This window comes from Puma concolor, chromosome C1 (assembly GCF_028749965.1).
Source record: "Puma concolor isolate L17-30 chromosome C1, mPumCon1.1.hap2, whole genome shotgun sequence".
NCBI classification, from domain to species: Eukaryota; Metazoa; Chordata; class Mammalia; order Carnivora; family Felidae; genus Puma; species Puma concolor.
Genome location: NC_141674.1, coordinates 100,736,024 through 100,750,339, shown reverse-complemented (window position 1 = coordinate 100,750,339; position 14,316 = coordinate 100,736,024). Strand labels below are relative to the sequence as shown.

The following is a 14,316-nucleotide window of genomic DNA, read 5'->3' as shown; positions in this document are numbered from 1 at the left end:
ATCCCACTAACACTGGCCTGGGATTTATCTGAAAGCTCTGGCATTAAGTGGCCTCCCAGGCTGACACGACCAAGACTCAGAGAGGCCCAACATGCTAGTTTCCCTGCTTTCATGCACACACACACACACACACACACACACACACACAAAACCTAGGGTTAACCTAGTGTCTAGAAAATGTACAGACTGGATTATGACTTTTAAGACTGTCCCTACGGCAGCTGAATTAAAAATTCAGTCTAGAATGGAAGGCGTATGTCAGGAGCACTGCTGTCTCATATCCAGCCCAGAACCAGTGGAATACCTTGCACATGTAAGAGCCCTATCAAGAATGTTTGCTGAATTTAGCAGATCCTGCACACCGAGAAAACTGATTTGAGGATTAACACAACAATCTGCACAACCTGAACCACAGGTTCAGGGAGACGATGGAGAATACAGGAAAAGCACTCCCCCTCAAAAACAGCTGGACAGAAAGCGGAAAAGTGGAAACAGCCGCAGGGACTGAACTGAAAAGGGAGAAAGGAGAGGAGAGGGTTTAAATTCCATTATAATTTAATGGATTATTAAACAGGGAGCGCAGAGTCTGCAACTCCGCAGCTGATACCTGGCGGTGCTCCGGTGGGAAGGGTGAATCCCCAGGAGCAGAGTGGGGTCCGGGGCTCTTCGGGCCACACAGGGAGAGGCGGTTCCCCTGCTAGGAGGACATTCGGTAGAGGCTGTGCGGCCACCCGGAGAAAATCAGTATTCGCTGGTGCTGGAACAAGTTCGCTGGGGGTGAAGCCAGATGCGGGTTGAGATTTTCCATAATCCCTGAAACGCTGCTGCCACCTGATCGCGGGAACTTTCTCTGGGGCGGCTGGCACCCAGCCAAGCCGCAGTCTCTGGGCGTCAGCAGCACAGTCCCGCCAACGTTCCTGGGGGTGGCGGCACGCGGCCGGTGCTCGGTGAGACCCTCCTAAAGAGGGGCGGAGCGGGTCAGAGCCGCGGTCCCTCGAAAGTGAGGGGTCGGGAAACACAGTCTCATTTGAGATAAAACTCAGGAGGGAAGTGCCGCCTGGCACCCTGATGGCTTGGTCACACAGGGTATAAAAGCAGGGAGCCGCCACAAACCAGAGACAAAGGATGGGTGTGTGACTAGAGACGGGGTAGCTGGGTGACACCATTTTCGCCCTTCCCGCGCATGCGCATATGCACCTACAAACGCCACAACAATCCACCCTGGTAAGCCAAGCAGCACCATCTAGTGGAGAACGGAGCCATTACACTGAGCCTCGCCCAACTGGGCCAACCTCGCTCTTCAAGAACATGACCAATCTCTCCACCTACTTAGTTTACGGACTATGAAGTACTTCATAGTTTGACTTCTAGGGGAAAACGGTGTAATTTCAATTGTATTTCAGTCTGTTCACTGGCCCATCTATTCATTTTTTTTCCTTTATTTTTCTTTCTCTTTTTCATTTCTTCTTTTTCTTGAATACAGAAAGAGAAAAAATTTATTTTTACTTTCAATTTTTATTAAAAATATTTTTCTTTAATTTTTTCTACTATATTTTTTAGTCTTGTGTAAATTTTTTCAAATTCTATTTTACTTCCATCTTATCATTTTATTCTATCTCAGTGTATTCATTTTTTCAAATTTTCAAACGATTTCTTTTTTTTTTCTTTCCCCTTTTCCTCTAATCTATTAAGCCCCTTTCAACACCCAGACCAAAACACACCTAGGATCTAGCACCATTTATTTGATTTTGTGTGTTTGTGTTTGTTGTTTTTAATTTTTTAATTTTAATTATTTTAATTTTAATTGTTTTTAATTTTTTTAAAAAAAAATTTTTTTTTCAATGTTTATTTATTTTTGGGACAGAGAGAGACAGAGCATGAACAGGGGAGGGGCAGAGAGAGAGGGAGACACAGAATCGGAAACAGGCTCCAGGCTCTGAGCCATCAGCCCAGAGCCCGACGCAGGGCTCGAACTCCCAGACCGCGAGATCGTGACCTGGCTGAAGTCGGACGCTTAACCGACTGCGCCACCCAGGCGCCCCTGTTTTTAATTTTTTTACCTAATTAATTCCTTTTCTCCCTTCAAAATGATTAAACAAAGGAACTCACTCCAAAAGAAAGAGCAGGAAGAAACAACAGCCAGGGACTTAACTAACACAGACACAAGCAAGATGTCTGAACCAGAATTTAGAATCACGATAATAAGAATACTAGCTGGAGTTGAAAATAGATTAGAATCCCTTTCTGTGGAAATAAAGAAGTAAAAGCTAGTCATAATGAAATAAAAAGTGCTACAACTGAACTGCAATCTTGAATGGATGCCACGGCGGCAAGGACTGATGAGGCAGAGCAGAGAATCAGCGATCTAGAGGACAAACTTCTAGAGAATAATGAAGCAGAAAAAAAGAAGACTAAGACAAAAGAGCACGATTTAAGAATTAGAGAAATCAGTGACACATTAAAAAGGAACAATATCAGAATCATAGGGGTCCCAGAAGATGAAGAGAGAGAAAAAGGGGTAGAAGGGTTATTTGAGCAAATCATAGCAGAAAACTTTCCTAACCTGGGAGAAGACACAGACATCAAAATCCAGAAAGCACAGAGGACTCCCATTAGATTCAACAAAAACCGACCATCAGCAAGGCATATCATAGTCAAATTCACAAAATATTCAGGTAAGGAAAGAATCATGAAAGCAGCAAGGGGAAAAAGTCCTTAACCTACGAGGGAAGACAGATCAGGTTTGCAGCAGACCTATCCACAGAAACTTGGCAGGCCAGAAAGGAATAGCAGGATATATTCAAAGTGCTGAATCAGAAAAATATACAGCCAAGAATTCTTTATCCAGCAAGGCTGTCATTCAAAATAGAAGGAGAGAGAAAAAGTTTCCCAGACAAACAAAAATTAAAGGAGTCTGTGACCACTAAACCAGCCCTGCAAGAAATTTTAAGGGGGACTCTCTGAGGGGAGAAAAGACTATATCTAAATATATATCTATATATATATATCTATATATAAAAATATATATATATATAAATCAAAAGCAACAAAGACTAGAAAGGACCAGAGAACACCACCAGAAACTCCAACTCTACAAGTAACATAATGGTAATAAATTCATATCTTTCAGTACTCACTCTAAACACCAATGGACTAAATACTCCAATCAAAAGATGCAGGGTAACAGAATGGATAAGAAAACAAGATCCACCTATATGCTGTTTACAAGAGACCCACTTTAGACCTAAAGACACCTTCAGATTGAAAGTAAGGGATGGAGAACCATCTATCCTGCTAATGGTCAACAAAAGAAAGCCAGAGCAGCCATACTTATATCAGACCATCTAGACTTTAAAATAAAGACCGTATCAAGAGATGAAAAAGGGCATTATATCATAATTAAGGGGCCTATCCACCAAGAAGACCTAACAATTGTAAACATTTATACTCCAAATGTGTGAGCACCCAAATATATAAATCAATTAATCACAAGTATAAAGAAACTCATTGATAATACCATAATAGTAGGGGACTTCAACACCCCACTTAAAACAATGGACAGATCATCTAATCAGAAAATCAATAAGGAAAAATGGCTTTGAATGACACACTGGACCAGATGGACTTAACAGATATATTCAGAACATTTCATCCTAAAGCAGTGGAATATACATTCTTCTCCAGTGCACATGGAACATTCTCCAGAATAGACCACATACTGGGACACAAATCAGCCCTCAACAAGTACAAAAAGATCGAGATCATACCGTGCATATTTTCAGACCACAATGCTATGAAACTTGAAATCAACCACAAGAAAAAATTTGGAAAGGTTACAAATACTTGGAGACTAAAGAACCTCCTACTAAAGAATGAATGGGCTAACCAAGAAGTTAAAAAGGAAATTAAAAAGTACATGGAAGCCAATGAAAATGATAACACCACAGCCCAAAACCTCTGGGATTCAACAAAGGTGGTCATAAGAGGAAAGTATATAGCAATCCAGGCCTTCCTAAAGAAGAAAGAAAGGTCTCAGATACACAATCTAACCTTAAACCTTAAAGAGCTGGAAAAAGAACAGCAAATAAAACCCAAAACCACCAGAAGACAGGAAATACTAAAGATTAGAGCAGAAATCACTGCAAAGGAAACAATCAACAAAACTAAAAGGCAATCAACAGAATGGGAAAAGACATTTGTAAATGACATATCAGATAAAGGGCTAGTATCCAAAATCTATAAAGAACTCACCAAACTCCACACCTGAAAAACAAATAATCCAGTGGAGAAATGGGAAGAAGACATGAATAGACACTTTTCTAAAGAAGACATCCAAATGGCCAACAGACACATAAAAAGATGCTCAATGTCACTCCTCATGAGGGAAATACAAATCAAAACCACACTGAGATACCACCTCATGCCGGTCAGAGTGGCTAAAATGAACAAATCAGGAGACTATAGATGCTGGCGAGGATGTGGATAAATGGGAACCCTCTTGCACTGTTGGTGGGAATGCAAACTGGTGCAGCCACTCTGGAAAACAGAATGGAGGTTCCTCAGAAAATTAAAAATAGATCTACCCCATGACCCAACAATAGCACTGCTAGGAATTTACCCAAGGGATACAGGAGTGCTGATGCATATGGGCACATGTACCTCAATGTTTACAGCAGCACTTTCAACAATAGCCAAATTATGGAAAGAGCCTAAATGTCCATCAACTAATGAATGGATAAAGAAGATGTGGTTTATATATACAATGGAATACTACTTGGCAATGAGAAAGAATAAAATCTGGCCATTTGCAGCAACGTGGATAGAATTGGAGAGTGTTATGCTAAGTGAAATAAGTCTGGGAGAGAAAGTCAGATACCACGTTTTCACTCATATGTGGATCCTGAGAAACTTAACAGAAGACCATGGGGGAGGGGGAGGGGGGGAAGTTACAGGGAGGGAGGGAGGCAAACCATAAGAGACTCTTAAATACTGAGAACAAACTGAGGGTTGATGGGGGGTGGGGGAGAGGGGAAAGTGGGTGATGGGCATTGAGGAGGGCACATGTTGGGATGAGCACTGGGTCTTATATGGAAACCAATTTGACAATAAATTATATTTAATATAAAAAAAAGATTAGAGCAGAAATCAATGCTATCGAAACCCAAAAAAACAGTAGAACAGATCAATGAAACCAGAAGCTGGTTCTTTGAAAGAATTAACAAAATTGACAACCCCCTAGCCAGTTTGATCAAGAATGTTTGCTGAATTTAACTGAATAAATCATATTTCTGTCAGTTTACTTTTTAATTTAATATTGTAAATATGAAAAAGCAACCTGTGGCATGGGAGAAAGTATTTGCAAATCATATATCTGATAAAGGGTTAGTATCCAGAATCCATGAGGAACTTCTACAACTCAACAACAACAACAAAAATCAAATAACCCAATTAAAAAAATGGACAAAGACCTTGAACGGACATTTCTCCAAAGAAGATACAAACAAATGGCCAACAAACGCATGAAAAGATGCTCAATATCACAAATCATCCAGAGAAATGCAAATCAAAATCACAAATCGCCCCACAACCATTAGAAGAGCTAGTATCAAAAAAAAAAAAAAAAATCCCAGGAAAAAACAAGTTTTGGTGAGGATGTGAAGAACTTGGAACCGTTGTACATGTTGATGAGATTTTAAAATGGTGCAGCCACTCTAGAAAACAGAATGGAGATTCCTCAAAGAATTAAAAATAGAACTAGCATGTGATCTAACAATACCTTCTGTGTATATATCCAAAAGAATTGAAAGAATTGAAAGAATTGAAAGCAGGTTCTCAAAGAGATATTTGTTTACCCATGTTCATAGCAGCATGATTCACAATAGACAAGAGATGGAAACAACCCAAAATGTCCATAAGAGATATATGAATAAACGAAATGTGGTGCATGCATGCAATGGAATATTACTCAGCCTTAAAAAGGAAGGAAATTCTCTCACATGCTGCAAAGTGGGTAAATTTTCAGAATATCATGCTACATGAAATAAGCCAGTCATAGAGAGACAAATCCTCTATGATCCTACTCATATGAGATATCTAATGGAGTAGTCAAATTCATAGAAATAGAAAGTAGAATGGTGTTTACCAGCAGCTTGGGGGAAGAGAAAGGCAAAGGGAGTTGTTTAACGGGTATAGAGTTTCAGATTTGCAAGATGAAAAAGTTTTGGGGGCGCCTGGGTGGCGCAGTCGGTTAAGCGTCCGACTTCAGCCAGGTGGCGATCTCGCGGTCCGTGAGTTCGAGCCCCGCGTCAGGCTCTGGGCTGATGGCTCGGAGCCTGGAGCCTGTTTCCGATTCTGTGTCTCCCTCTCTCTCTGCCCCTCCCCCGTTCATGCTCTGTCTCTCTCTGTCCCAAAAATAAATAAAAAACGTTGAAAAAATAATGTGAATATATTTAAAACTACTGAACTGTACATTTAAAAATGGTAAAGATGGTACATCTGTGATATGTTTACCACAATAAAAAAAGTACCTAACCAAAAAAAAAAAAAAAATCATACATATGAGAAAAAGAGAGCTCTTCTGCCATCCTGAGGAACAAATTGGTGACTGTACTAAATAGATGCTCTTAGTTGACTGCAACAGAAAACCAGCTCAAACAGGCCTAAGGTAAAAGGGAAATTTAATAAAAGAACATTAGGGTATCTTGTAGAACCAAGGACACAAAGTGCGGTTTGGCTTCAGGAAGGGCTGGAACCAAGGATTTAAACTCTATTGGGATTGTCAATTCTCTAGTCTCTCTTTACTCTCTAATTTGGTTTCTCTTGTTTTAGTCTCTAGGGCAGAATGTGAGTGCCAAGAGTTCCTAGTTTAAAAGTCTCTCTCACTCAGTAGAGTAACCAGAGTGAGCCTTAATCCCTCAGTCCTATCCTACATTCTCAGAAAGGCTCAACTTGGGTCAGCTGCCCACACACAGACCAATGGGATAGTACCTGATGGAAGGCCTTCCTAGAAGGAAAGGGGGGAATGAAGCATTGGGCATTTAGAACAACGGGTGTTAACACCAGTATCTCAGTTCAGATCTCAATAAATATCTCCAAACTGTGTAACTAATGCCTTCTAATAGAAAGGACAATAACTGAACAAACTGCAGAAATTGAGCACACGTTTTATTCTGTGAGCAGATTCTTTTTCCACACGTGTTTATTGAATGCATTAGGACAAGTGTCCCATGTATCAGTACTAGGACTGACTACCATATGGCAGCATGACATAGCTCAAAATTCAGAAAATTAACACAATTCCTTCTTGCCATGTACAAAGTAATGACTCCATACATGTTTTTAAACAATCAGATGAGACCATGAAGTTTATATCCTGTGTTCTCTGACTATACTGCTAATTTAGGCCATTCATTCAGCAAGTATCTATTGTGTGCCAAACATGTACAAAGCAGTTTTTCAAGCCCTATGAACTACTGAGATGAATAACACAAATGTCATAAGAGAGGTCAGTCACTGTGTAGACATGGCGTCTAGGGGAAAGCGCTAATTATGACTGTGGCTCAGTAGACGAGGCAGAGTTCAAGCTAGGCTTTGAAGGACAAGAAGAATGGTTTTGATAGAGTAGGAAAGTATGAAGTCAGGAACCTATGGCAGCGGTCCAGGGGAGAAACGATGAGGGCTTCACCTGGTGCAGTGAGAGTGGAAAGGAAAGAGGAAGAATCAAAGGTTAATGAAAAAAACGATCTTGGTGACACAAATAGGACGGACGACAGCAAGAGCGAGTCAAAATGCATCTGATATTTCTACCCAGCTTGCTTAGGACGTTAGTAATGCTGTCGACAAAAAAAACAAAAAAAAACAAAAAAAAACAAAAAAACCTAAAACACAGGAGAAGACACATGAAGACGAGGGTTCTAGAGATGTGGAGCTGACAAGGCCCATTGTGCACACAGGTACACATGTCCACTGCTTAGCACATTATCCAGCATGTGACAGCATTCTCCCCCAAACTTTCAACTCTACTCTGCATTTTTCCTTCCATGATCAGGGATCCCCATCAGTGTAACCCTTCTAGCCTCTCTCTTCTCTCCCTTCCTCCCCTTCTTCCCCGAGGAGGAGGAATTAATTTATCTGATGGGTGACCTTAATAGGAGAAGCTAGACACAAGGAGTTTGGCTCCATTCTTTCCTTTCCTCTCTAGCTAACCCCCAGGAAGTCTACATTCTATTCCGCTCCTCTAAGCCACCAGTTTTTCCCAGGCGCAATCTGCCCTTGTGACGGGAAGCCTGTCCCTGTCTGGTGCTGCCCGTCCCTGGGACAGCCTGGGCTGCAGCCCATCTGCCTGAAGACGAAGCTTCATCTTTTATTGTCGCCCTTGCCAATAATAAAGGTGCTATTCTGGTCTTCCAGCAGCCCCACTTTTTTTCTCCCATCCTTTAATTGATTCAGAACTCAGCTGGGGAAGAGAGTGGGGCTTTTGTTTGTTTGTTTTGTTTTTTTACTGGACTCCTTTGAACCCCAATGGCGGGTGCTCAAAAAATATTTACTGAATGATTAAATTTTTAACTGACATATTCGGTAGCAGCCGTAAATCCAGAGGTGGAACTCGGGACGGGGGTTCACACTATGGAGGTGGGTCTGGAAGCGATCATCAGCCTAGTGGAAGTAAAACTTACTGGGCTGGAGTGGGGTCACTGTTATTGTTGTGCCAGGTGATACCTCCTGAGTGCTTAGTACGCGCCAGGTCCTGTTCGAAGTGCTTTACACGTATTAACTCACTAATCCTCAGAAGTTGTCTAGGGAGTAGGTTGTTATTATTTTTAGCCTGGTTTTATAGGTGAAGAAACTGAGGCATGTACAGATTGAGTAACTTGCCTAAAGTCACACAGCTAGCAAGTGTCACTGCTGGAATGAACTAGATGAGACTGGGGTGTCTAGGAAGGAAAGAGAGTAAAAGAAGAGTAATTTCATTTCTTCACTTCTACCTTTCTCTGCTTCAAGATGAGGACGATACTTTCTCAACGCTTTGTAGTGCTGTGAGGAAGCAAAGGACACAGAGCCTGCAAAGGTGCCTGCCTACAGGAACGAATACGTCTGAAAGCAAACACTGGCCATGACTGCTCACCCTATTCATTGTTTGCTGAGCAGTAACAATCTCTGTATTGGCATTGTTTTTCATTTGGCTGAGTGTCCGCTGGAGTGGACCACAGAATGGAACTTCCTTTGAAGAAGGAGAAAGCTCAGATTTTAAGCCAGTTTCGAGGGGTAGAGAGTAGGGTACAGAACTGCCCCCCAACTGGGGTGTAAGGTGTACTAGAAACAACTTGTTGAGTCTTTCAGGTACTTTTCTTTGCTACCCAGCCATGCGAAGAAGACCTCCAGCTTTTCCTCTGTGACCCTGAACTTGTTTCTGTCCCTTTGTAGACTCGGAGATTAAAAGGCGGAGTCACCTGCAGCTGCTGAACTCAAAGGCCTCCCTGTGTGTCTCTTCTTTCTTTGCCATCATCTGGGGACTCCTGCCTCTCTCCCCTTACCTGATGCTCAAATAAGGTGCCTTGGCCACACGGAAACATGCACAGTCACTGGTACGACAGGTGAGATGAATCACGAATGGGGTGGGGGTCGGTTCCGTGGGTGCTGGTGTTCCTCACACGAGGCAAGCAACCTCCGGCGTCAGCCTCAGAGAGAAACACTGGACGGTGCCGGGCCAGTGGGCACTATTCCCACCGGTATTGTGAAAGGTAAATGTTTGTGAACAAAGAGTGTAGCTCTCATCGATACGCTTAGGGCAGAAAACAACGATGCCATTCAAATATTTGTGTAAATTCAAACATCTTTTCATTTATTGAGTCACCCATCCACAAGGCAAAAAGAGAAAGAGAAAGAGATGTTTGGCCCCGAGAGCTCCCCTGGATTTCACCGTTATTTTCCGAAGCATCATGACATGAACATCATTGCTCCCACAAGTGACCTCCTCCTACCCACCCCAGCAAATCTCCTCTTGACCAGAAATTTGACAAGTGACTCAGCAACCAGCCTCCCCTGTTGAGGCTTCTCCCTGTCACCTCAGTCCTCCGGCTCCTATCACTGGCAGGACGTTTCTCTCTGAATCACCTTCTGCGTGTGGAATTTGTACACGGCTGAGCTCATGAAGCTCCAGTCGGCACGACCACATTCGGTGGCATCACCACCATGGGCCCAGGCTCACAACCTTAGAGCTATTTTTGTCCCCCGTGGCCTTCGTGTCCATTTGCTACCAAGCCCTGCAGCACTGTCCCATGTTGTCCCTCAGATTGACCCTAATCCAGCCTTCATTGCTTCACACGCCAGCCTAGTTCTAAAACCTTATACTGGCTCCTTCCTTTCCCTGTTTCCGGTGATGGGAAGCAAGATAGCAAAATACAATTATTCAAATGCCATTCTCATCACAGCCCTCCTTTGCTCTGGGACCTCAAGTGACTCTCTGGGCACTGTTACGTCAAAGTTGAAGTCCTCCGCCATGCGGTCACAGCTCTCTAATGGTGTCTTGCCCTGAACTTCCTCCTCCTCTCAGCTGCCCACTCCTCTCTCTGGCTCTGCTCCCTCTCTTCACTGCTCCTTCCTGGAGGTGCCCTCTGCTCTATGGCAACCCAAAGCCATGCTTCCTTCACCCATTTCAATCGAGTGCTTCCCAGCTTATGGCCCACTTTCCTGATGGTCCCTTTATTCCACATCCCCTTGGCAAGCATGAATAATGTATGATATCTTCCACTCTCTAAGGCACATCCACTCCTTGCCTAGATTGTTAAGTAGGGCAGGCGAAGCTCTGTTGATCTGCTTTTCATTCTTTCTCCTGCTCCAAACACAACCGCGCAGTGCACAGAAAGGATTCTCTGTAAGGAAACCAGCCAGTTCCCGCCTCCACCGCTGCCAGCGGAGGGAGATTTCCCTGAGGAAACTCTCTCTTGAGGATCTCACTAGTAGAAGGAACGCTTTCTTCTTTCCTTCATGCCCCACAACACTGTAAATACATTTTTAATATCCTGCAACTAGATAATCTGACCTATAAAGGATAGCTTATTCATCTTTACCTTGTATTCCCTTCAAGCAGTAATTTGCAGGCTTTTTTAAAAGCCGTGACATACATGTAGGGGATAATGTTCACATGCAGTATGTATAGGTTATATACTGTTAACTGATTAGCTCTTTCTCCCTAGAACTATAGAGGGATAACCTTGAAATATTTTGTTTAATAACCAAATAGATCATTACTTATGACACACATTATAAGTGACGGTTGGGGAAGGTCAATGAAAAGACGTGACTGTCAGTTGACCTATGAGCTAGACCCGGGTGATCAGAGGCTCCTCACCTCCTCCTCTGTCCTTGGAATGAGGTTCCCACTTGCCTTTCCCACTCCCAGAGGCTGCTCCAAGAACATGGCCTTGAGATGATGATGTGGTGTTGAGAACACCTTGCACGGTATTTGAACCTCCTGAAGGCCCCTTTATGTATAAAGATTTGCAGGGATCCACTCATCTTGTTGTCGCCCATGACAAGCCTCATATGTAAGTGCCCTCTGCTCACTGACACTGCCACCTACCAACCTGGAGTAACCGGCCTCCTTGGATCTCTTCCTGACCTACATGTTGAGGGCGGGGGGCGGGGAGCGGGGGAGGCAGTGTCGGATTACACCCAGGAAGCTCTGAGACAGCTGCCAACCAACACGGGTCACAACACTTTAGGTCACATGCTTTCCTTGGTTGGAAACTCAAGCAGAAGTCATCTTTCTGCTTCTACCCAAGAGCCTCATAGTTCATCTCTCAGTTCCTGTTTGCTCTAAGGATGATCCCCTCCCTTAAGAAGAGACTCAAGCCATCTCCTTTCCCCCAGCAACCCATGGTACCATGTGGTCTTGGTGGAACACCATCAAAATACAGAATAACCAGCCCATTTCTGAACAAGAGATACCCATATACAGGGGCAGAGACCATCAGTTCTCAATAAATGTTTGCTGAGTGGTTGTAATGATAGCCTATTTCTGTTATTTTCAGAAGCCCAGGAATCTGCAGAAGTATTTCACCACAAGATATGACCTAGTTTTATATTTCTGGGGGGAAATGAAATTTGGAGTGAACAAATAAGATCAAGAAGCAAAAAAAAGCCAAAAGCAACCCACGGAAGACTCCAAGATGAACAAGATAAATCTATCTTCAAAGATGTATATTTAAAGCTGGGAACATAATTCACCTGAACTGGAAATGTGTTAAGACTGAGTAAAATGCATGTGGAGACAGGTGTATCCATACCTCAGGGACCTCCCCTTACCCCTGCCCATCCAGGGAGTGAGAGGAAGGGATACTGTATCTCCCTCGTCTCTGAATCTTTATATTGCTGTAATGTTGCCCTAAAATCCCAGAACGTTCTGACTGCAATAGATCCACATCTTCTACTCTATGAATTAAACTGCAGTGGATATAATATGAAGCTGCCAATTGGGTGTCCCTTCACAATTCAGAGATGGCTGAATTTTAGTGATGGGTCAAGTCACTTTTCATTAGGATGACCCAAGAGCGCCTTGGAATCTCCTTCCACCTGAAAAATGCTAAAGAAATGTGGAGAAGGTCATAAATGTAACACAAAAATTATGACACGGATTTTCTAAATTACCTGAGCCTCTTGTTTTTAAAACAAACAAATGCCATTACATTTCCCAGATGATGTTCATCCTGAACGGTCCGGGAAAGGACCTCTCACCATCACTGTATAGGGCACCGTATCATCACGAGGTGTCAGGCTTCTGCTTTGTATCCTGTGTGGACGGCGATGACCTCAACTCTCAACAGCATCTAGAGCATGCTCAGCTACTCAACGATGGTGATTTTTCACACCCATCCCCACACACAGGGGACATCTGGATATGTCTGGAGACAACTGGAGGTGTCACAACTCGGGGGAGAGGGGAGGGTGCTACTGTCACGGATAGAACTCAGGGAGGTTGCTCAACATCCTACAATGTACAGGACCCACAACAAAGAATTATCTGGCCCAAAACGTCAGTCGTGCTGTCACAAGAAGCCCTGATGCAGAGTAGACAAGGATCTAGAAAAGAGGGGAGCAAACAAAGCTGTTTGCTTCCCACAAACAGGCCCTGTCCTCGGTCTCAGCACAGAGGTGTCAGCACAGACAGCCAGAGCTCAGTGTCAGGCAATCAGGCATTCCCGATGGGGTTATCTTCAGCTGGGTCCTTTCCCTCTGTCCTAGTGTACAAATCAGGCTCTGTGAGATCGGCCTGCACTCCATCTCAAGTTCTCGTGCTCCAAATTTGGAGCTCAGGACCTTGCCTGGTCACACTTCAAATTAAGGCAACAAAAACATGTACCTTCCTTGAAACACACAGAGACTTCTGAAAGCAGGGGCGATGAACCTTTGAAGTGAGACCCTGAGGAATGAAGCTCTGATCGAAAAGAATGTTCTGTTCACAACACCCCTGCCCATACTCTTCATGTGTTGACCACTGGCCTCCCGGCACTTTGGACCCACCTAAATGTGACTGTATTACATTTTGTTATAGAAAACTTGATTTTTGAGTTCTGACCATTCAAGAGAATGATTAAATATGCATTTCCTATGCTGTTGTCTGTCTGGTCTGTCAAACAAAGCGAGCGTAAGGGAAGATGGATAAAAAGCCAGGGATCAAGTTCTGAAGCTTAGAACGTAGCACATAACAGGCCTTCAACAAGTGTTTGTTGAACGAAAAGATAAATGAATAGGATGTGAGCACGGGCCAACTGGCTGGGCCTAGTTACTTGAGGAAAGTCTATAGGCTTTACCAGCCTGCCATGTCTCTATCAGGGAAAGGTTTCAGTGGCTTGAGGCAGATCAGTTTGGGAGAATACATAAAGGTGGACAAACCCATTGCTCTAGTGTCAAAAAATCTGATTTTTACTATTCAGGAAGTATCCAATTCTAAATCTTAGAGGTGGAGGACTTCAAAATCGTCTTTCCTAATCTCTTCACTTTTCAGATGAAGACCCAGAGGCCCAGGGGGAAGTGTGGATAATTGGCTATAGTCAGGTTACGAGACTTGACAAAAACTGCACTGGTAGTTGTTAGAGGGTTAAAATCTATAGAAAATTTAATTGCCAAAGGACACATTCTCAGGAAACTTTCAGAATGCTTCCCTGTTGTATTTCTAGCTTGGTCCCAATAGGCCTTCTGCAAGAGGAGACCAATGCCGAAGCAAACTGAGAGAGCAAACTGTGAAAGCATAAACACTCCCAACCCAGGTTCGTTCTCTGGCCTTGTCCATGAGCACACGGCAGATGCGTCAGACAA

The 14,316-nt window shown here is 43.3% G+C and overlaps 1 protein-coding gene across 2 annotated transcripts in view; it reads left to right on the top strand.

Annotated features, from left to right (window-relative positions):
* The window catches only part of VTCN1 (V-set domain containing T cell activation inhibitor 1), a 64,064-nt gene extending 50,455 nt beyond the window's left edge, over positions 1-13,609 (top strand). The window contains exons 5-6 of one of the 2 annotated variants that reach the window (XM_086717936.1): positions 9,424-9,593; positions 12,033-13,609. In XM_086717936.1, the coding sequence (XP_086574062.1) occupies positions 9,424-9,548 (125 nt within the window). In that variant the 3' untranslated portion in view covers positions 9,549-9,593; positions 12,033-13,609. Of the gene's footprint in view, positions 1-9,000; positions 9,399-9,423; positions 9,594-12,032 lie in introns of those variants that run through there. The other variant, XM_086717937.1, reaches the window with a different exon arrangement.
* The last annotated feature ends 707 nt before the right edge of the window (positions 13,610-14,316 follow it).